Raw genomic sequence first — 21,199 nt, 5'->3', positions numbered from 1 at the left:
AAATAAATAAAATCATTGAATTGCATACTTTAGATGGGTGAATTTATGGTATGTAAATTTGACCTCAATAAAGCTGGTTTAAAAAAAACATGAAAAAATAGGATAAAATGTATTGCAGAAGAGAAAACATGAGGAAACCCCAATTCCATAGATTTTCTTTAACTATGGGAAGTAGTCTCCTAAAAACAGAGAGATCAGATTCCCCACATTCTATCAACCCAAATGACCGTTAGAGCAAGCCACAATATTTTTGCCGGCCAGACAGCTGCAACGTCTGTTAGCACCTGATGCAACTCAACGGGCTGTTTAATTAGTTCTGGTGTGTATCTTTCTATGGAAAATAATGTGTATGCATGGTCACCCATGTTCAACATGGCAAGGAAGAAGACAGGGTGATTATTAGGGTTTTGTCTTATAAGACATTCTATGTTTTCTGTTAGCATATAAAATAATTCACATTCATGATGAAACATGCCTAGTGTGACATGATATGTGAAGTGGAAAAGGTCTGAAACCACCCAGAATCTCCCTGTTGCCCACTCAAACCTCTGCCACAATAAAAAAAAAAAAAATCTCTTCTTTGGTGTGCATTAAATGACAGCTGTTGTTGCTATTCAAAGAAATTCTGGGGACTCTCTTATTGTAAAAGGGACAGCACATGTCTTCTTGGAGAAGGTCCAGCTGCTGTTTAAATTATCTACTGTACAAAATATGCACTCTTTGCTTAGAGGCCTAGTCATTTTCAGGGGGTTCATGACCTGTCTGGGGTTGTTAGCAAAGGGAGTGGGGGAACCTTCCCTGTCAAGTTAAAAATATTAACTTGGCCAAATATACAACCCTAAGTGAGGCAGCACTTGAAATTTCTAGAATCTTCAGCTCTGGTGGAGCTAAGAAAAGAGCAAAATGGGTTAGAAATTGGGCCTTCTGGGTAAGTTATCCCAAGACTTAAATCTGGCAAAGTTTTTGCATAAAGGAATGTATTGATAATAAATTCATCCTCCCCACCCATCCCCCCCATTCAGCTAGAAACTGTGGGATCGTGAAAGGGAAGAGATAATTTCAATAATTTAAATTTCCCCCAAAGGCCACACACACAAAAGATACTTTTTTCTTTTAACAACTCGACATGTGCTATGTTACAGAACATTACAATTCAGAGAAATTCTGCCCCTATATTCAGGGCTAGTAAATTAAGGACCAGAGAAATCATACACAACCTGAGCAAGAAGGCAGCCAGGAAGGCCATACGTCCAACCATGATGCCTGCCAACATTTCAAGAAAAGTATTTGAAACAGTAAATAATTCTGATTAGGCCCAATTTGCAAACTGGAGGCTGAGAGCAGGAAGGATGCTGATTTACCTGATTAAATCCCACCAATTTCCTAGAAAATGTCATGTAGAACATTCTCTTTGATTTTTTTCTGATCAACTATGATAACAGGCACTGAAAGATTATCAAGACAAGAGTATTTGTCCCATGCATAGTCTGTGAAATGTACACACCATTTTGCTGAGCAAGATTCAGGTAACAAACACATTTTAAAAATAAGCATCTCCTAAAATATGGAACTAAGGAAAAGGTGACATTGCTAGAGAAGATCCAAAAATTTATTTTTCACCTTAATTGTTACTTTTTTCTTTGTTAATAAATAAATATAAGCATCAGAAGTAATTTTGAAAAGTTTTCTTTCCATGTATTGACAGTTGTCATGCTCCATAATCAGGTCAAAAAGCATGTTGTTTGGACAAAATAAAATCCTTGTTACCTAAGTGGTATAAGTTAGGCTATTTTCTGAAATACTAAGTTTTCTTTTACTTCTAAAGAAAATAATAGTATTCTGTTTTTTAACCTTAGAGTTTTAAACTTATAAAAACCAAAGTGTGGGGGTATTATTTCAACATCTTGACTATGTTTACTGTAGCTAAGAAAGTCAGAGATATATTCACCATTATACTTAATCGTTGTTTTAAATATTTAATCATTGTCTCTCAAAATGGTTGTCATAACTACTTTTCAGTTACCCCATTGCTTCTTTTCCTACTCAAACTTTTCTTTGGAAAAAGTTGATTCTTTTCTACGGACATCAGAGAGTTTTTGGGGGTTTTGGGTTTTATTTTGTTTTTCTTTTTGTTTTTGTTTTTGTTTTAGAAAAGCTTTAGGGCAAAACAATTTTTACCTCTAGGCAAGAGGATATTGACTTTCTGGTCTTTTTCTTTTTTAAGTTTTATTTATTTATTTGAGAGAGAGAGAGAGAATGCATGAGTTTGGGGAGGGGCAGAGGGAGAAGGAGAGAATCCTCAAGCAGACCCCCTGCCGAGCATGGATCCCAATGTGGGCCTGGATCCCTGGACCCAGAGATCATGACCTGAGCTGAAACCAAGAGTCAGATACTTAACCAACTGAGCCACCCAGGTGCCCCAACTCTATGGTCTTAATGGTATATTAACTTACAGTTGATGATTTGGTATTAAACTGAATAGCTGTCCATGGTCCAGAATTGTATTTCTTAAGAAGTGTAACTACACATTTGACCTAACTATAGAGGGTGAGCATCCCTTCACTCCCCCTCATAGAGTCCGAGGAGCACATGGGTATGGATACTCCTTCTGTGTGAGCACCTGCTCCTGCACAACCCTTCCTGACTTAGATCAAATTCCGTTTGTTCAGTTCTTGGGCCACCTCCCCTCACTCCCTCTCCTGTACAGCTTCTGCCTTGTTCCTTGCTTCTTTCCTGCACTTTTGTCTTTCTTAGTTCTTCTAGCTTGGTTTTTCTTCACTTTTCCAGCAGTGTTCCCAGATAGACCCCATCTCTATCTGCTGCCCCTCCTAATCTAGATGCCACCCACTGGTTTCTCCAGACTTCTTCAGTGGATCCCACAAAACCAATTCAGATCTATAAGCCTCAAGGACAAGATCAGATTACAGTCCTTGAGGAAAGGAATTCTCCTGCGTAAATGTATCATGTAAAGACAACATTCCCTCATAGTCTAGTTAACTGTGGCCTCTTTTGCTATTCATTTCTGCTTCATTAATTCATAAATCAATCCATTGAGAACCAACTATGTCATATGATAAAGTTGCCTCAATCTTTGTTTCTAAATTATTTTGGCAGGTTATCTTTGTGTTTTGCTCAGATGAAGAGTTCGTTGTCCATTGGTTCCAACGTGGTGTAGTGCAAAGAGCACTGGACTAAGAGTCAGAACTGAGTTCCATCTAGATCTGGATCTGCTAGTTAGCCCCTAAATATGGATGCTAGTAATCCCATAGGTTTGTTGGGAAAATGAATTAATATATGCGAAAGTGCTTTATAGATGGAAAACATAAAGCATCATAAAATTGACCAAATAAAAGTAATTTTCAGAATTTTAGACTTCTTTTATTTGGGTGAGGGGCAAATTTTCATAATCTCAGAAAGAAGCTGTTGGACAGAAAATTGAGAGTCTAAACTTTTCCTCAAGAAACCTGAAGAAAAGATGTTGTAAACTAAAACATATATACCTGGATACTGTTTGTGTACAGCAGTGTACTAATGGCACTTCAGATCTGAATCAGGAGCCTTCCTGGGGACCCTGGCCGTCAGTGTGTTGGCTTAGGGCTCATCACTCACGTTATTTGATGTTAGCTCACGTCTTTTCTAGAGAGGTGGGATTCCAGTAACAGATGCTGTGTATCTCTAAAAGTTGCTTTAAATAGCTGTTTTAACTGGTACCGTGAACTTTGTTCAGAGCTAGTTTCAGAGCAAACAATCAGCATCAAACTCTTCTGAGAAATGAGTGTAAATTGTGAAAAAGGCAGTGAATGAAGAAATCCAGGAAACAGAACAAGGCTATCAGATAGTAACTGCATGGATTTGAGTGAAAGGTGACAAGGTCAATGATATTCTAAGAAATATGTAATAATTTAAAAATCAAAGCCACAAGAAGATATGTGAAGCCAGCAAAGTATGGATGGGCTCTGGTTGGGGCTGCAGAAGCAATTCACAGAAGGAGGCCCTGGATAGGCCTTTCCTCTGCACCCAAAGGCAGTCTTCAACCCTCTTGAGTGGATATGTGGGCTCAGCTGGGCAGGGGTCTAACCCACTGCTGCATGCATGGTGGGGCTGCCAAGAATTTGGATTGTTTGACTTAAAACACAGAAAAAGAAAATGAATATGTTAGCCTCTTATTTGCTTAAAAAGCAAAATAAAACAAGATTAGGATGCTAGTGGAAAGGCCTTCATAATAAATTTTAAGAGGCTAAGATTGAATTCTCAAACATTTGATTTTATTATTATTTCTTTAAAGAAAGGCTCAGAAACAAATGATGTCAGCATGTAGGGAAGATCCTGAAGCTCCAGGTGCTAAACCAGGTCCTATCTACTCCACAGAGCGCTATTTCCTGCAATTCCCGAAGTGCTAACTGTATGGAGACAAAGAAGGTCCCAAGTATATTTCTAAAAATTGGGTTGGTGGGCAGGAAGGACTCAGTGAACAGAGGGGCTTTTTACTTACTGGTTGATTGCTTGGCCAGCACATAAGAGATGGCAAACATGTGGTTCCAAGGAGGCACACTGGTAAGGAAACAGGAGAAAAGTTGCAGGAGTAATAGCACAGAGTTTGGTGTCCTGGAGTTCTGGGGCTGGAGGGCAGAGAGGGGAGCCAGGGGACTCTTGGTGGGGGGGTGTCCTGTAGCCATGCTTGCTGGCCCAAGCAGTGCAGCAACCACCTAAATAGAGCAAGGCCAGAAGAGGTCCTGACAACAGGCAAGGCTGGGAGGAACAGAGAAAACCACAGGACCGGTGATTTGACAAGAGTTCATGGTAGAACGGAATGTGAGCACCTACTGTACACCAGGCCCTGCCCTCAAGAAGCTGAAGGTCCGTTGTCAGAGGCTTATACTTCTACATTAGAGAAATGGACTTAGTGATTTTCAGCACCGAGGAAGGACATGATTTATGACTGGGAGTCATCAAAACTTCAAATATATTTAAATATTTCATTAGTTCCCATCATCAGACAGAGGTATACTGTGGGAGCGCCTGGATGGCTCCGTCAGCTGCCTCCAGCTCAGGTCATGATCTCAGGGTCCTAGGATCAAGCCTGTGTCAGGTTCTCTGCTTGGCAGGGAGTCTCCTTCTCTCTCTGCCTCTGTCCCTCCCCGCCGGCTTGTGCTCTCTCTCTCTCTCTCTTTCAAATCAATAAATAAAATCTTAAAAAAAAAAGGTGTACTGTGATTTTGCAGAAGTAGTCTTAATAAATTATATGTACACGGAATTATTTTATATCTGACCCTATGAAATGTATTAGGGGAGATGGTAATTTAAAGACACACTAACGGGAATTCTTCGACAAAGAGAAAAAGGGAAACTTCAGCCTCCACTGACCTCTTGTGAAATGCAGAATTTCTTACAATGAGCCTCTTAATGGAAGGAATACCCATAGGAGAACAGAACACAGGGAAAATAAAGCAGCTTTCTTACCCAGTGTTCTCAAAAATAACCAAAGTAATCTTTAATTATCTTTGAAGAAAGAACCAGAAAAAATGAAAGAAACATGTGAAAAGCTGGAGAATTTTCATCATCTTTTCACTGCTGTCTCTACAGAGAAAATAAAATGGAAACAGCCAAATCTTAGGTGTTAGGGAATGTGATAAAACCAAATTAGAATAGGGGGAGAGGACACCCACTGACACAGGCTGTAGTGAAATCATACAGGTTTTCAGGGCCTCCAATATTGCTTAGGGAGAGAGGACTGATACAGAATGAAGAAAGTGAAGCGCATAAAAATGTGTTTTGCTTTTCATGAAGGACCTTGTGAACATAGAAGCATACTTACGCATTTAACACCTGATCCTCTCTGTTACAATCCGTAAGGACATGGAATGAAACAAGAATAATAAGGGACACTTTACACATGATGTAAAAATGTTCTTTTATTGAATTTTATATTGGTTATCATGTCAATAAACAAAAACAAAAATATCACAGTAAAAAGGAAAAAGCCATGTATGAATACTTTTTAATTACAATAATGTGTATGTTGAAAAATGGGGGAAACATATACCTAGATGTTGGTCTGTCACATTAATGAATAATTACAATTTGTTTTTTGAGCCTTCTGCAAATTTGTCAACGATTTTGTCAAAACAGAACTTCTCTTTATGTCAGATTTGTCAATTGACCTTCACCCTTCATTGATCATAGAACACTTGCTTTATTTTAATTTTGAAAAATTTCTTTCATGTGGAGCAACAGATATACAAGTAGTTAGGAAAGGTGTTAAACAAAAGGATAAGATTGGAAGAGATGCGAAAAAAAAAATCCCATTTCACATCAAATTCCATAAATAGCATGTCTGTGTTTCTTTGGAACCAATTCTGGTGGTTTTCTAATATGTCTACAATCAAAAAATTGTAAAGCCAAGTAAACATTCAAGTGGTCACTCAGAATGCCAGACTGAAGGGACTGCATATAAGATCCTTGGGTATTTCAAATCTACTCTGCAAGTGTAGAAATGTCATTATCACAGAGTTTGGATTCTAGATCATTCTGAATTTACTGGAAAAGAAAAAAACAAACAAACAAACAAAACCCTCAAACAATAGGCCAGCTGATTCCCTATGTCCCAGTCCTGCCCATAAACTGGGAGTTCTCCACATTCACTTCCTTATAGAACATGTTGTTAATAAAGGATATAATAAAAACATGGACATTTTAAGCTTATGCATACATTATTAAAACTCTACAACGGACACAGCCATTGTTTAGACTTAGAACTTAGATCAACAGGGGTCCTGGGTGACTCAGTCAGTTAAGCCTCAGACTCTTGGTTTCAGCTCAGGTCATGATCTCGGGGTTATGGGATTGAGCCCCGAGTCAGGCTCTGTGCTCAGTGGGTAGTCTGCTTGTCCCTTTCCCTCTACCCCTTTCCCTGTTCTCTCTCTCTCAAATAAATGAATAAGATCTTTAAAAAAAAAAGAACGTAGACCAACAAAATGATTTTTTTGGGGGGGAGATATATTTTATCACTGGAATAGTTTAAGACTGTTGGCTCTGGCTGGTAATAAAAGAGATTATCTTTTAGTTACTTGTTATTAAAATTTGTTTTTCTTTTTATTTATTTTAAATTTTTTAATTTTATTTTATTATGTTATGTCACCATACGATACATCATTAGGTTTTTTTTTAAAGATTTTATTTATTTATTTGAGAGAGAGAGAATGAGAGATAGAGAGCACGAGAGGGAAAAGGGTCAGAGGGAGAAGCAGACTCCCTGCCAAGCAGGGAGCCCGATGCGGGACTCGATCCCGGGACTCCAGGATCATGACCTGAGCCGAAGGCAGTCGCTTAACCAACTGAGCCACCAAGGCACCCACATCATTAGTTTTTGATGTGGTGATCCACGCTTCATTGTTCTCATAGAACACCCAGTGCTCCCTGCAGAACGTGCATGGATTGATACCCATCACCAGGCTAACCCATCCCCCCACGCTCCTCCGGTCTAGAACCCTCAGTTTGTTTCTCCGAGTCCAGAGTCTCTCATGGTTCGTCTCCCCCTCCGATTCCCCCCCTTCATTTTTCCCTTCCTTCTCCTAATGAATACACAACATTTGCATCAACACGGATGGGACTGGAGGAGATTATGCTGAGTGAAATAAGTGAAGCAGAGAAAGTCAACTATCATATGGTTTCACTTATTTGTGGAACATAAGGAACAGCATGGAGGACATCAAAATTTGTTTTAATAGATGCTCCATAGTCAATGTGTCTCTACAACTCCTGTACCAGGAATGGAAAGGTCCTGCTGCATCTCTGGTGGCTGCGGAGGCTGCAATCATTGTGAGGAGGGACAGTTGGAATCCCCTAACTCCTCGTCTTGCTTTCATGCTTCATCGACACCCAGCTCTAATCTGAGAACTGGGAGACAGGAGTGAGAGGCGGACAGGAGGACAGAGAGGAGGACGAGGGGGGGAGAGAGGAGAGGAGGGGAGAAAAGGAGGGGAGAGGGCTTCTAGTTGCCAGAGACACCCAAATGACCAAGCCACATTGGAGGCTCCAACACTGGAGTTTGGGTGAAGTACTCTGGGCAGCCCTGCTGTGTGAAACACTGGGAAGAAGTACCTCTGCAAGGTTGCACTTTAGCACCAGGTGTCCCTGGAGAGTGTCAGGCTGTCCTTCCCTGCAAGCATGGTAAGCGTCCCTGAGCTCTGGCCTCGGAGGGCTGCCTTGCCTGGCAGCTCAGGCCATTCTTCTGGGGCAACAAGTCATGCCTGCCCCCAGGCTCCTCTGGTGGAGAGGAGGTGGGACTGTCTTGTAGCCTGATAGGCCCACTGCCCCATCAGCCTCCTACCCTCCTGTCACCAATAATCTTTTGTACCCCTAACTCTGTTTCTGCTTCTGGAGAAAGCAAACCAGCACTGCTTGTCACTACTTCAAGATGGTCATTATCTATGTTGCCTCACTTGGTAGATTCATCTTTGGAGAGGTCCCATGGGCCATCCAGTCCAGGCTCTGATCCTATTCCCCTCCTAATTGCTCTACCTTCCTGCCTTCAGCCCATCCTGAGGGACCCAAATCAATCCAAGGCCCTCCCATGGCTGCCCACAGTTTACAGGGCAGGACAAGATTAGCCATTCAACTTTCCAACCCTCGCCTCCCTAACAGTCACCTTCTCCCAGACAGGTCCTGGACTTCCAAGTACACCGTGTTCACTCTTGTCTGTGCCTTTACTGGCATGTCACCCTCTTCCCAGGATGCCCTTGACTCTTCTTCCAAGTTTTCCATCCCCAGCAGGGCACTCTCCATGGCGCATCTGTGGTCCTCTTGGCCTGCATTCATGCTTCTGTGCTCAGCATTTGTCCGCAGAATATTTGGGAGTGACTATCTTCTCTCTCCAACTCAAAATCTGAAGACAAGGCTGCCCTGCCTAATTTCTCCTCTCCCTCATGGCAGTCTGCACAGTGCTAGCTCTATAAGCATCTCATGACATAGCTTTCCCAGTGGGCTGCGGGCACTGTAGCATGACTGAGGCACTGCAAACTATCCTCCCCCGCTCTTCATGGGCTTTGGTACAGGGTGTGGGGGCCTCTCACATGGGCACAGTCTGTAGCAGAGGTTCAGATGCCACGGCTGATGGCCTTAATGTCAGAGGGTGTCATTTCTCCAGAGAGGCCAGAGGAAAGCACAGATCAGCAGGGGCACACTGGCAGGCATGGATGCTTCTGAACGCTTTCTAAAGATGAAAGCAGTGAGTTACAGGCCAAGCTCCAGATAGCACACTTCAGGACAAAGTGTGTAGGAGAACCCATGCTCCCCACTCAGACCTACTTTTAGTATCAGCTTGTTGACACTCAGATACTTCTTGGAAGCTTGTGGCACTTCCTTCATCCTATCACTGTGTCTCCGCCCTACCCAAGGCTGAGCTCCAGGGCTGCCTGTTGTATGGCAATCACCCTGTTCTGTCCCCCCATGGCCATGGCATGCAGAATCCTCTGTTGGCCAGCTTCCCATTAGGTTCAGGGAGATAAAACAGGAGGTCACCAGATGGGAAACTTCTACTCTGCTTCCTCCCAGCCTCCCATACTTCTTAAAGACCTGCCCTGCTCAGGTCCTACTGGGCACCCCTGCATGGCTCACTTCTTACTTGGCTCTATTAACTCCATCTCCCAGCCCTGGCCCTCAGCCCCAGGGGTTGGAAGGAGGTCCTGTCAGTCTCTGGTTCCTTTGACATCCACTGTTGCTGACATCCACTGTTGATGAGTGTCTCCATTTGAGTTATTTGACTTGAGTGACAGCAAATCCCTGAGCTTCTTGCAAAAACCTCACTGAGGTTCCTCTATTTGCATAATGATGGCACATCAAAGACAGAATACCATCTGCTTAAAGAACCAGGCACTAGCCCTCTTCCCCCTTCCTGTACACACATGGGCCATTCTGTATTCTTGCAAAGGGCCTCCTGGGGCCCCAGGACATCTCAGTACTCTGTCTGCTACTCTGGGCGAAATCAGAAATGCCTAGTCAGAGGTTTGTGTGGCAGCCATAGTGTACACACAATGGGTAGACTTTGATGGAAAGAAAAAAGAAATGCCTTTCTCGTGTGCCTATTTAACTATATACTTACCTATCTTCCACCTTAATCTCCCCACTAGGCCTCTAATCTAACATAAACCCACCTTCAGAAAAAATCTTGAACAGAAATGCACATGACTGTTAGCATTTTATTAGCTTAGCCCTCCCAGGGGTAGTGCACCTGAGTCAGACTGCTTGGATTCCAATCCTCACTTGGCCACTTTCTGGCCCTGAGACTGGGCAATGCTCACGTTCTCTAGAACTTGGTTTCTCCCATAGTGAAATCTATCCCATGAGATTGTTGTCAGAAGAGATTTCAAGAAAAAGTCTCAATGCCAGCTTCTCTCCCACATTAAGTGCTGAATAACTGTTGACCATCACGAGGTTGATTGTCTTGTTATCTAGATGGGAGGTCTTCATGATTAGAAAGGCCTTTCTAGACACATAAAATGGCTACCCAGGAAGGCTGGGAGGCTACCTCTGCCGACATCACCGTGCCATGACACAGGGTGCCCTCTAGCACTGCTCATCCCTTCTAGGGAGCTTCTTTACCCCAGTCTTAGAAGAAGTTCCCCACATGAGTGGGTTGCCTCCTCTGGGACTTCCCCAAGGTATTCCAGAGAACCAGGATGAAAATGGACCTCAGTCAGGCCTGTCTGGCATGTGACTATCTTGTCTGCCTGGTCACCAGTCCAGGATCTTGGCCTCTCATCTCCCCCAACCTGCTCTATCAGGACCTGTGCCTTCCTGCTTGTGGAAGGTGGAAGATGACAGGTAGGGGCTCTGGCAAAGCAGAGAATAGGCCTCTCTGCTGTGGGACAGTGAATATCAAGGCATGAAATGGGTTTTAGCTCACATCTGCAATATACCTCTGGGATGCACCGATTTGGGGAGATTCATGAAGGCTTCTGCAAACAGTCTAGAAATGGTCCTCTCCTTTCACACCTTCTTGCCTTTCTCTGTCACCACGTCAGTGAGAAAATCCAAAGGAGAATCCAAACATCTAACCCCTGGCACATGACAAGCTTCTCTAGGGATTCCCATTCTGAGGAAGCTCAGCGCCACTTGGGTCTCTTGCCTTGAAGGGCACACCCTTTGCAAAGCAGAAGGTGACATTTCTTTAGTGCACATGTAGAAGGCTTTTGATTTTTATTTTCCAAAAAGGCTCCATATCAGTGCCTTGGGGAAACCCACAGCCAACCAACAAAAGGCAAACCTGCTCACCAGAAAGTATGGTTCCTGTTTGTGCTGGTTTGGCCACTTCTGGTGAAGGGCACAAGAGGCTGAGGGCAAAGCACTTGATAATGAACAGACGTGAAGGGGGAGAGAGGGACCAACACCATGTCAATGGCAATGTTCCATTCATATATTTGCTTGTCACTGATGTGTGTCCTAGAGGACTGAGAAGCTAAGTAGAAAGGCCACTGTAATTCGGCCTTCTTGGGTCAAGTTGGACAAATAGGCAAATGGTGTGATCAGCACTATTTCCAAAAACTACATTATTCCTAGAAGGGGTTGTTAACCCCACAAAAATCAAAGTTTTATTTTTTTACCCCTGGCTCCTATCTAGTTTTCTTTTCTTTCTCCTTTCTTTTTCTTTCTTTCTTTCTCTTTCTTTTTCTTTCAAGATTTTATTTATTTATTTGACAGAGAGAGAGAGACAGCGACAGAGGGAACACAGGGGGAGTGGGAGAGGGGGAAGCTGGCTTCCCGCTGAGGGGCTCAATCCCAGGGTCCTGGGATCATGACCTGAGCAGAAGGTAGATGCTTAACCATCTGAGCCACCCAGGCACCCCCTATCTAGTTTTCTTAAGTAGGCCTTTGAATAAAAGATGTGCTCAGGTACAATCCCATCCAATACATCTCCTAACCCCACCTCTAAACAGTCAACATCACACTCAGAATGTTGAACTGCCTAGTAATTTCAGTCACCTGCTAAAATAGCTCTTTTGACACCAGACTCTAATAACTGAACTAGAAACTTCAGGAAAATTAACTGCAAATTACTAACTCTTGATCAACAGTTTGCATAGATATCCAGAGCCAAAATAAACCTAAACTCGCAGATGTTCAAATACATACTGGCAATTCTTTCCCCCGATGGAAAGAGACACAGGCACAGCACTTGCAACCTTTAGTCAGATGCTTATTAGGTGGTTAAGCCTCAGCTACAAAATAGATACTAATTTTGATTACTAATTTTGGTACTGGCTGAACTAATTACGTCCTGTTACTGCAGTGACAGGTCTCAAGATCTATAGCGCGGATAGAAAAACAAGAGTAAAGTGTCAAGATCTCTCTGCATGATGAAATGTGGCCACTGCATTACATGCATCCAAGTGCATGAGCCTAAGCCCTAAGGAGACCCTACTAAATCCAAGAAGGGAACAACTGACATGCTCAAGCCTCCGGTGACAAGTCAAAGGCACCATTTTTTTTTTTTCTTCTTCTCCTTCTTCTCAGTTTCTCCCCTTCTCTGGGCAATAAAAAGGGAAGGGAAGAAGAACTTCCCTCTGAAGTCTTGGTGATTTCTTGTTAAGTACATATATAAATATAAGCATGTTGAAAGCACATTCTTAATAAAATTATTAATAACTTAGGGTCAGGATGGGAGTCATCTAGTGTGGGATCACAGGGTTTTGATTTTTAGTATGTTCCCTATTTTTATGACTAGATACTGGTATGCAGAGCAGCCCTTTGTGACTGGCTCTGGTCGTGTAACCTGGGCTTTGACATTTCCCTGGTTGCCCCAGGTACCTGCCATCTAAGGTACCCAAGCTCGAGGTACCCTTAATGTTGCACACGTGACTCCCCTGAAAGCTAAGAATTTCTCTAAAACAAAACTAAAAAATATAAGACCCAGGTGTATGTGCACACACACACACAAACACACACACACACACGCACACAAATCACCAGATTTTCTAAGTTGTCTCTATGCATGAGTAACACAAAACAGCGCCAGAAGTTGGAAGTGGGGTTCCCTACTGTGACAGAAACTAGAAAGAACAAGCACCCAATAAATAAGAAAAAAAGCCACTAGTGGGAACCCATCCTCACAGAAAAGCATAAATGCTATTGAAGACACATGAGGATACCCAAGGTTAATGAAGGTGCTCTAAAAAAGGTGATTTAAGTCAAAGATCACCTTTGTACATAAACAGGATGGTCTGCTAGACCCTGGAAAGGTGACTTCAGGGAGCAAAGCAGGATCCTGGTAGAAATACCACTTATGTATGTTATGGGAATAGCAATCTGATTATGGGGCATATCAGATCAGTATTATCCCCTGCCCCTGCCAAGGCTCTTAGCTCCATGTCCATCTCACAGGACAATGCCTAATGACTAATTTGGCTTCCTCCAAAATCCTGATAATGAAAGAGAGATAGCCTAGGGAATAAAATTGGTTTTCATAAAGATACTTTTTTATCTTTCACAATAAATTATAAAATTGGACATCTGAATTCCACATTGTCATGAGTCTAGTTCCTGGGAGTCTGTCCTGGGTGCACAGATAAACTTGAGGACCTAATCTGCAGAGCTGGGATGATTGCCCTTGGGGGCCCTAGGTCTGGCAGTACCCTTAAATCTAACTTTGACATTTCAGAGCCCATACACTACCATCAAAGGAAAGGAGGATGTTGATACAAAGAACCACTGTGTTGGAAGCAAGATTCCAGAGTGTCAAGGCCACAAAACCCATAGTCCCCCACATTCAATGCAGTACCAAGAGCATTTGCTTCTCCCTTCCCAACCTCCCTCAAGCCCAAATCTATTTGCCTCCTTGGCCCCTCTTCTTCTCCACCACCATGACCCTGTTCAGGGCATCATCTTCAATCACCTGGATGATCGTAACAGCTGCCCCCGACCGGCCTCCAATGTGGACCCTCCATTACCCACCTACACACCAACCAACCATGGTACCTGCTTACCCTAGCAAGTTCAGCGAGCCCCCACCCCTACTCATTACATCCGCATAATGGCATGCATGCTTCCTATGAGGCTCTAAGCTCAGGAATCAGCCCTGTGGGAAGCTGGCAGGGCACGACCTCTGAGCTTGGTTAGCTCCAAGGGCTAGTATAAGAAGTAAACCAGTTACTGTATACTAAGATATGGTACTATACAGATACTAAGCAATGGTATCAACCTGGCTGACTGGGCCCTTGCTTGTGTGTGCAGCTTTGTCTGTATCACTTACCATCATGCCCACCCCTTGGTTCTTGCTCTAGTCACACAGAGTGACCTGGGGTCACCCCAGTGCACTGTGCTTCCTCATGCCACCAAGTTAACACACATGCTGAGTCTCTGCCTGGACTCCCCTTCCTCCAGCTATCCCCAACTAATTCTAGCACTTAAGCTTGAAGTTTCAAATTAGGTATCACTTTTTCCAAGATGCCTTCCCTGAACACTGCCTTCCTCACCCCACTGGAATGGTGTTTCTCTTCCCCTTCCCCACACATAGCACCAGGAGCACCTATACTAGTCCCTATGACCCACTCTGTAATTGCCAATTTTCCTAACTGCCAACTCCACTGATGGGGCCCCAAACTCCCCAGGGAGACAGGGGTGTGGAAGCAACCAAATAGAGGTTCTGGCTTCTGCAGCCATACACCTTTGCTGCAGGGGTGTTGGTTCTCCCTTGGCCCTTATTAGAGCCTCACAAACTTCTAAGTTCAAAGCACAGGGGCAGCTCAGCTCCTCCCTCTCTTAACCCACTGATTCGGGATCAAAAGTTCAAAATTCAGGCAAATCAGAGCTAACATTTTCTGTTTTTGGTTTATTGTTTGGCCTCTTTGAGCCTCGAATGAATAAAATAATACCCTCTGTGGATTTATAAAGCTTTGCAGTGATAGTTTGTAACCCACAGAACACCAGACAATTAGAGGATTATTGTTGGTGCCAGATCTGGTCCTATAGCAAGAAGAGGGGACAGGAAAGGATGTTAGCCTGAGGGATGGGTGACTCCTGGATTGGGTCCATCACCAGAAAACCTTTTTTCCTAATTCTGCTGCCTCGTGTCCTACACACAGCATGGAGGTCTTCCTGAGGCTCTATGCTATGTCTTGGCCACTGTTCCCGAGTTTTCCACAGAGACAAGGCTCTGGCACATCCTCACAAGTGGGAAGTGGAGACATCTCAGGGCTTTTAGGGCTGGCACATGAGAATACTCAGAGGTTCCTCAAAACTGGATTACCTGTGCTACATCCAGGCAGGCTTGCTGAGTCAGAATAAGCATTTTAATGACTGAAACTGATCAGTGCATATCATCCCACACCCGGCAGGGGCTGCCACCAGTACAAAGCGTCCTCTTCATTCCAGCCCCTTCCCTGAGCCCTTGTCAGGAGCTTCCAGGCATTAGAAGCAGAAACTCAGAACATAGGTGAAGCCTGCCACCTACAGTTAAAGGGTCCACGTATATTAGCTCCTGTATCCACCTGCCCTTACTTCAGGCCCAAATTACCCTTGGAGGGAAACGTTAAATCTCCTTCTTCCTCCCCTGGATTTAGACAAGGAAAATTGAGGAAACTGACTTAAATTGCTCTGTGGTTCTTCAAATTAAAAGCTGAATATGGAATCAGAGTAAACTGCATTCAACAATGTGCAGCAAATGTTCATGGAACACCTGGGCTGCACACCCTTGTGATAAATGCAGTAATTCCAGAGGTGCCATGTGCAAGAGAACTATGACTCCAATTTCTGGGTTTCTTTCTGTTCACGCTGAGGATCAATTTTTCTCTCACGGTGAAATTAATTCACTTCTCCTTAGTGCCCTCTGTACTACCTTCTGGAGGATAGAGTGGCCTCTGCAATTAAACCAGCAATTACTACTATAGGAGCAGGCTCCGATCCTGCTTCACAACCCTCCTAGGCAGGAACATGTATGACATCCACACCTCAGCTAAGGAAGAGTGCACTGCACATGGAGTTCAATGCTCAGTGGCCCTTTCTTAACAAAAATGTGTAGCTTTTGGTAAAGTCCACCATGGAGAACACAAACCATGGGTAGAGCACACAGCAAGTATTTCCCAAGCTGGGGAATTTAAGAACACATGAGTAGAGTTTACACAGCACAATTCTCATGAAAAGCAATCATGATTACTAAACAGTTACCAAAACAGTGCAGCAGGGCTCTTGAGATTGCTTTATAAACCCAAAGTTAAGGTTAAAGAAATTGCTGTAGCAGTGGCATTAAGGTAAAAATATTTTCTCTTGCTGAAGAATATCTTTAGTTCTCAACATAGAAAATCATTACACATGTATTCAGTTTAAAATGAAAACCAAATTTACAAATCATTTCTGGATACTTAAAAATAAACTCTAGGTTGCTTTTCTTTTTGGCAGCACCAGCCTAAACTCTGTGACTTTGTGGTATTTCAGAAACTTCAGGTACCTTACAGTCTTCTGAGAAAGGCCCAGTACTTCAGAATTCCTGCAGTGGCTGTGGAGAAAGAACATTACTGGAAACAAAAATTAAAACAACATTTCAAGACCTACAGGAATACAGATGTTCATAAATGTACACACATTTCAGCATTTCAGCTGATATCCTACATACTTTTTCTGTGAGTATATTCACATTTCTTTTTGGTTCAAGGAAAAAAATGTACTTTATAGACAAATTGTTTCAGCTGTAGGTAGAAAATTCCATGGCCATGCTTCTCTTTCCTGGTGTATATCTGGGGCCTGTGTGGGTGTGTAGAGTTTTCGCTGGTCCCCAAAGCAGCTCACCTGTGACATTACCCTTTATATGCACAGGAAAGTTGCTCTTCTTAGTCAGGGGCTCTGTTGGTGGTGGAATTTGGAGAAACTGGGCTGCAATATCTTTATAGGAAGAGGCCAAGTATACTTTTTCATTCTTGTGGCTTTGTGTGCTTAAACAATTTGAGCTGGTGTAAAAGACTGGACCACGAAATTGCTCACAGAATTCCAGGATCCTGCTGCCCCACACTGCAAACTGCAGACGCTCTCCAGGCCTGCTGGGCTTGGCCTGAATGTGGAATTTTACCCACCAGAAGCATTACTGGAGCTCAAGTCAGAAATTTTAAATAGCTCAATGATACTGATGCCTTTGCCCTCTGGCTTCAAAAGCAATCACGACCAAACATTTTCAACTATGACCTGATTACAATAACAAAAATACCTTTTCAAAAAACATTTAATGAGGTAGCTGAGATCACATATCAAATCCACAGCATACACGAAGGGTGCTTAATAAGTGCACAGGCATTTTAAAATGTATTTTTAAATGCAAACTTGCTACAGTGCCTAATAAATGCTCTTTCTTCCCAATTCCTGAAGATGCATGCAGATGTTGCAAAGAGGCCCTTGCAGAGTTGTAACAGCAAGAGAACAAGAGGTTGAGAGTAAATGAAGCTGGACAGGAGGAGAAAGGAAGGGGCTCTGGGCATATAGCTTGGGCTGAGGGGGTTGTGCTCCCCATGGAACTGAAATAGAGTCAGTGCCACTGAGAACACACACCAAGAACTCAGGGGCATGATAGGCTGAGAAGAGGGTCTTGACTTGAGGTGGTAGGAACCACAGCCTGGGGCACTTTCATTAAGATCGAGGCAATGCTCAGAGCACACCCCCACACACCTTTGAGGGCCCCGGCGAACCACCCTCAGGAGGGAGTCTGGCCTCCTGCTGCCCTCACCATGACCACTCTGGGTTCCGTCTGCTCCCAGCCATAGGCTGCTTTATGCTGAGCAGCTTTTAAGATGTTAACTTCAAATGATTTCCATGTGGAGTCTTGGACAAAAGGAAAGGTGGTGATACCAAGCCTGGAAGCATGGATTTTGTGACTGTTCCAGCAATATGAACATTTAGAGTTCACACATCCACACGCATGGGCACACACGCACACTCGCCTGCACACAGGCGCACGCATGAGTCGGTGTGGGGCAGCCAAGCAGACTCCCCAAGCTCAGGCAGGGCAGGAGTAGGCAGGATGAAGGGGCCTGGGGCAGGGCTGGTGGATTCATGGAGAAGGAGCCTGGATCCACCTTTGCCACCCTCCCTTTCCTGTCCTCCACGGGGGCAGCCAGCACACCAGGGCACCTGGCAGAAATACACTGAAGACAAGGGATGGACAGGCAGGCACCAGATCACTCAGTTATTAGGTCTCCGTCGTATAGTTGCTGTAGGCCAAAGGAGGCAGGGTCTGAAAGTTGCTCCACCGCCTTGTACCAGGCTGGGACTCCACACGCCCTTGCTCTTTATATTTACCCAGAATGTTTTTGGCTTCTTCCGCATCCCGCAAAGGGCTCTCTCCATATTCTTCCTTCAGCCACTGCCGGTACTGGAGAAGTTGAAAAAAAACCAAAATGTCACACACACACCTGCATCTACATAGATTTCACCTGTTACTTAATGTTACAGATTTTGCCACATATAACCAAGGAATAAATGGGCATTGGGCAATCATAGATCTGTGGTTGGCCAGCCAGTGTCCAGCAAGAGAAATAACTGTTTCTTCCAGGTTTTAGCCTGAGGACATGAAAGCAAGCCAAACCAAGAAAATGGCACTTGGCCCAAAGGGAAATAAACAGACGTTAATATGGGGTCTGAAGATGGTAAAAGATAATGTCCTACAGCTGCAGCTGGTGAACAAGGGACCAGTGATGACTTTGATTGGGATGCAAGTGGGGCATTCTTGTCCTCTGTGGGCCTTTCAAACTCCAACCTCCCTGATTCTAGGTGTGCACAGGAAGACTGAGGCATCTTCCCAGAGGCTGCTGCTCACATCACCAAAGTCCCCTGAGCACGGTTACCTGGTGGACTTCATGCTTCTCAAACTCCTGGAGCTGTCTCTGGAAGCCCAGGTTGGGGTTGGCACAGGACCTCCCTGCACGTACAGTGTGCAGGGCATCCTCCCAGCCAAAGTCGGTGACGGTCATGATGTATGCGATCACCAGAGTCACACTCCTGGAGACGCCGGCCAGGCTGCAAGGGCCAAAAGAACCCACAGGGGCAAGGGTTTTCAGTCCATGAGTCTATCTCCTGATTCATCAAGAGCAGGGGATTCTGTGGATCTCATTTTAGAGTCTCCTGCCTTGGATTATGAGTGGACAGCAAGCCAGTATGAAATTACTCAGAAACATAGGCGCTTCTACTTTATTACACTAGAATCTCAGGTATCAGTATATGTGTGAGCCTCATTTTTTTTTTTTTTTTTTTTACAGATTTTCTACTGGCTATGGCTTTGGACGCCAGTTTTATGATTCTCTATGCTCCTGAGCCCTTCTTCAGATAGTCCCCATTTCCTCGGACAGAAAAAATAACTAACTAAAGCACATAAAGGGAACTTGAAGGGTCTGGGATCCATGCAATAAATCTATTTACAACCCACAGCAGTTTAGAAGGCTTCATGGTTTTTTGTTTTGTTTTTTTAAGTCTGGTTTTCTTAGATAAATGAAGGCTAGATCTATAACTGAAAGCCCATTAAATACAGAAGCTCTTATGAAACAGTTTGTGTTCTTGAAATAACTGAGCAGAGCACAATAGAGGGCACATTCCACGTGCTCTGGGATGTGGGGGTCAATAACGGTTAATTATATGTAGCAGGCTGAGTAAGGGGACCAATTTTAAATGCATATGCAAATTAAGGTGTCACAGAAGGCTGTGCTGCGTCAGATTTAGAGTGTTCTAGCAACGGTTTAAGATGGGGAAGTTTAGCAAATTTCTCATTTTTAGAAAGGCCTATCTTCAGATTTATATAACCGTATAGAAATACAAATTTGTATAGAAATACAAATTCCTAGAGTATCAGGGCTACACATATTCAAATGATGATGATAATAATAATAATAATAATAATAATAATAAAAGACAACCATTCTCAAGTAGTGGCTCTTCCTTAGGCTTTTATATCAGAAATACTGAGAGAGCTTTTAAAAAATACATCCTCTTTGGCAGCAAACCTGGAGATTCTAATTCACCAGAAGCCATAGAGGCCCAGGCACAGGATTACAGAACTCCCCGTATATGGCTCCAACTGCACCCCCCAAGATTCTTTAAAGCAAATGTAGACGAACATTATAAAACCTACAATTTGGTACATGTCTTACTCTTTTTAAAAGTAAAAAAAACCATAAATCACATAATTTCAAGAACTGCATAAAACAACCAAACATCATTTTTTTCTAAAGCAATCAAACTACTGTCCCTGCTTTCCTGATATCGGTTACAGGCCCTTAGAACAGATTAGTTTTCATGAATGGCTCTTCTGGGTATCCTGCACTGGATCTCCTCTGTCACCAACATCAGCAGCAACACAGCTCAGGAGACATCACTTTACATTTCCAAAGAGCTTTCACTGAAATAGCAACTTCTTTGGGGAAACTCAAAAGACTGTTAAGTTTTGGTTTTTTTTTTTTTAATGTATTTCACAACATAATATTGTCTTTTTAAAAAAATCTGAGTAGAGTTGACATATAATGTTAATTTCAGGTGTACAACATAGTGATACTACAAGTTTTACATTAGGCTGTGCTCACCATAAGTGTAACTGCCGTCTGTCACCGTACAACACAATTATACCATTGACTGTATTCCCTGTGCTGTGCCTTTTATTCCCATGACTTTTTCATTCCATAACTGGAAGCCTACCTCTCCCACTACCCTTCATCCATTCTGCCCATTCTCTCACTCCCTCCCCTCTGGCATCCATCAGTTTGTCCTCTGTACTTATAGGTCTGGTTCTGCCTTTTGGTTTTTTGGTTTTTTTTCATGTGTTTTGTTTTTCAGGTTCCATATAGAAGTGAAATCATATGGTATTTGCTTTCTCTGATGTATTTCACTTAGCATAATACCTTTTGATCTCTCCATGTTGCTGTAAATGGCAAGATCTTAACTTTTTTTTTTTTTTTTTTGCGGCTGAGTAATACTCAATATGGAGTCTTATTCAATATAGAGAGGGAACATGCTCGGCTTGCACTTTAATGAACAGCAGAGTTCTGGCTCCAGAATGTTGGCTGCTGGTTCCTTTAACATATTAGTTATGTGATGAGTATGACTACTAATGGTAATGAGTATTTCATAATGTATATAATTGTCAAATCACTATATTGTACACCTGAAACTAATGCCAACTATATTTCACTTAAAAATAAAATAAAAATTTAAAAAAATAAAATATGAGAGCTAACATTCC

The 21,199-nt window shown here is 43.1% G+C and overlaps 1 protein-coding gene across 7 annotated transcripts in view; it reads right to left on the bottom strand.

Moving 5' to 3' along the window:
* Positions 1–11,722: 11,722 nt before the first annotated feature.
* The window catches only part of DUSP22 (dual specificity phosphatase 22), an 83,383-nt gene continuing 73,906 nt past the window's right edge, over positions 11,723–21,199 (bottom strand). For 5 of the 7 annotated variants that reach the window (XM_027602451.2, XM_027602450.2, XM_027602452.2 and 2 more), the window contains 3 exons: positions 18,819–18,990; positions 18,274–18,346; positions 11,723–16,505 (listed from right to left, as the gene is read on the bottom strand). In XM_027602451.2, the coding sequence (XP_027458252.1) occupies positions 16,366–16,505; positions 18,274–18,346; positions 18,819–18,990 (385 nt within the window). In that variant the 3' untranslated portion in view covers positions 11,723–16,365. Of the gene's footprint in view, positions 16,506–17,187; positions 18,347–18,818; positions 18,991–21,199 lie in introns of those variants that run through there. The other 2 variants (XM_027602456.2, XM_027602453.1) reach the window with 2 other exon arrangements.

This window comes from Zalophus californianus, chromosome 7, assembly GCF_009762305.2.
Source record: "Zalophus californianus isolate mZalCal1 chromosome 7, mZalCal1.pri.v2, whole genome shotgun sequence".
NCBI classification, from domain to species: Eukaryota; Metazoa; Chordata; class Mammalia; order Carnivora; family Otariidae; genus Zalophus; species Zalophus californianus.
This window is presented reverse-complemented; position numbering and strand designations above follow the sequence as displayed.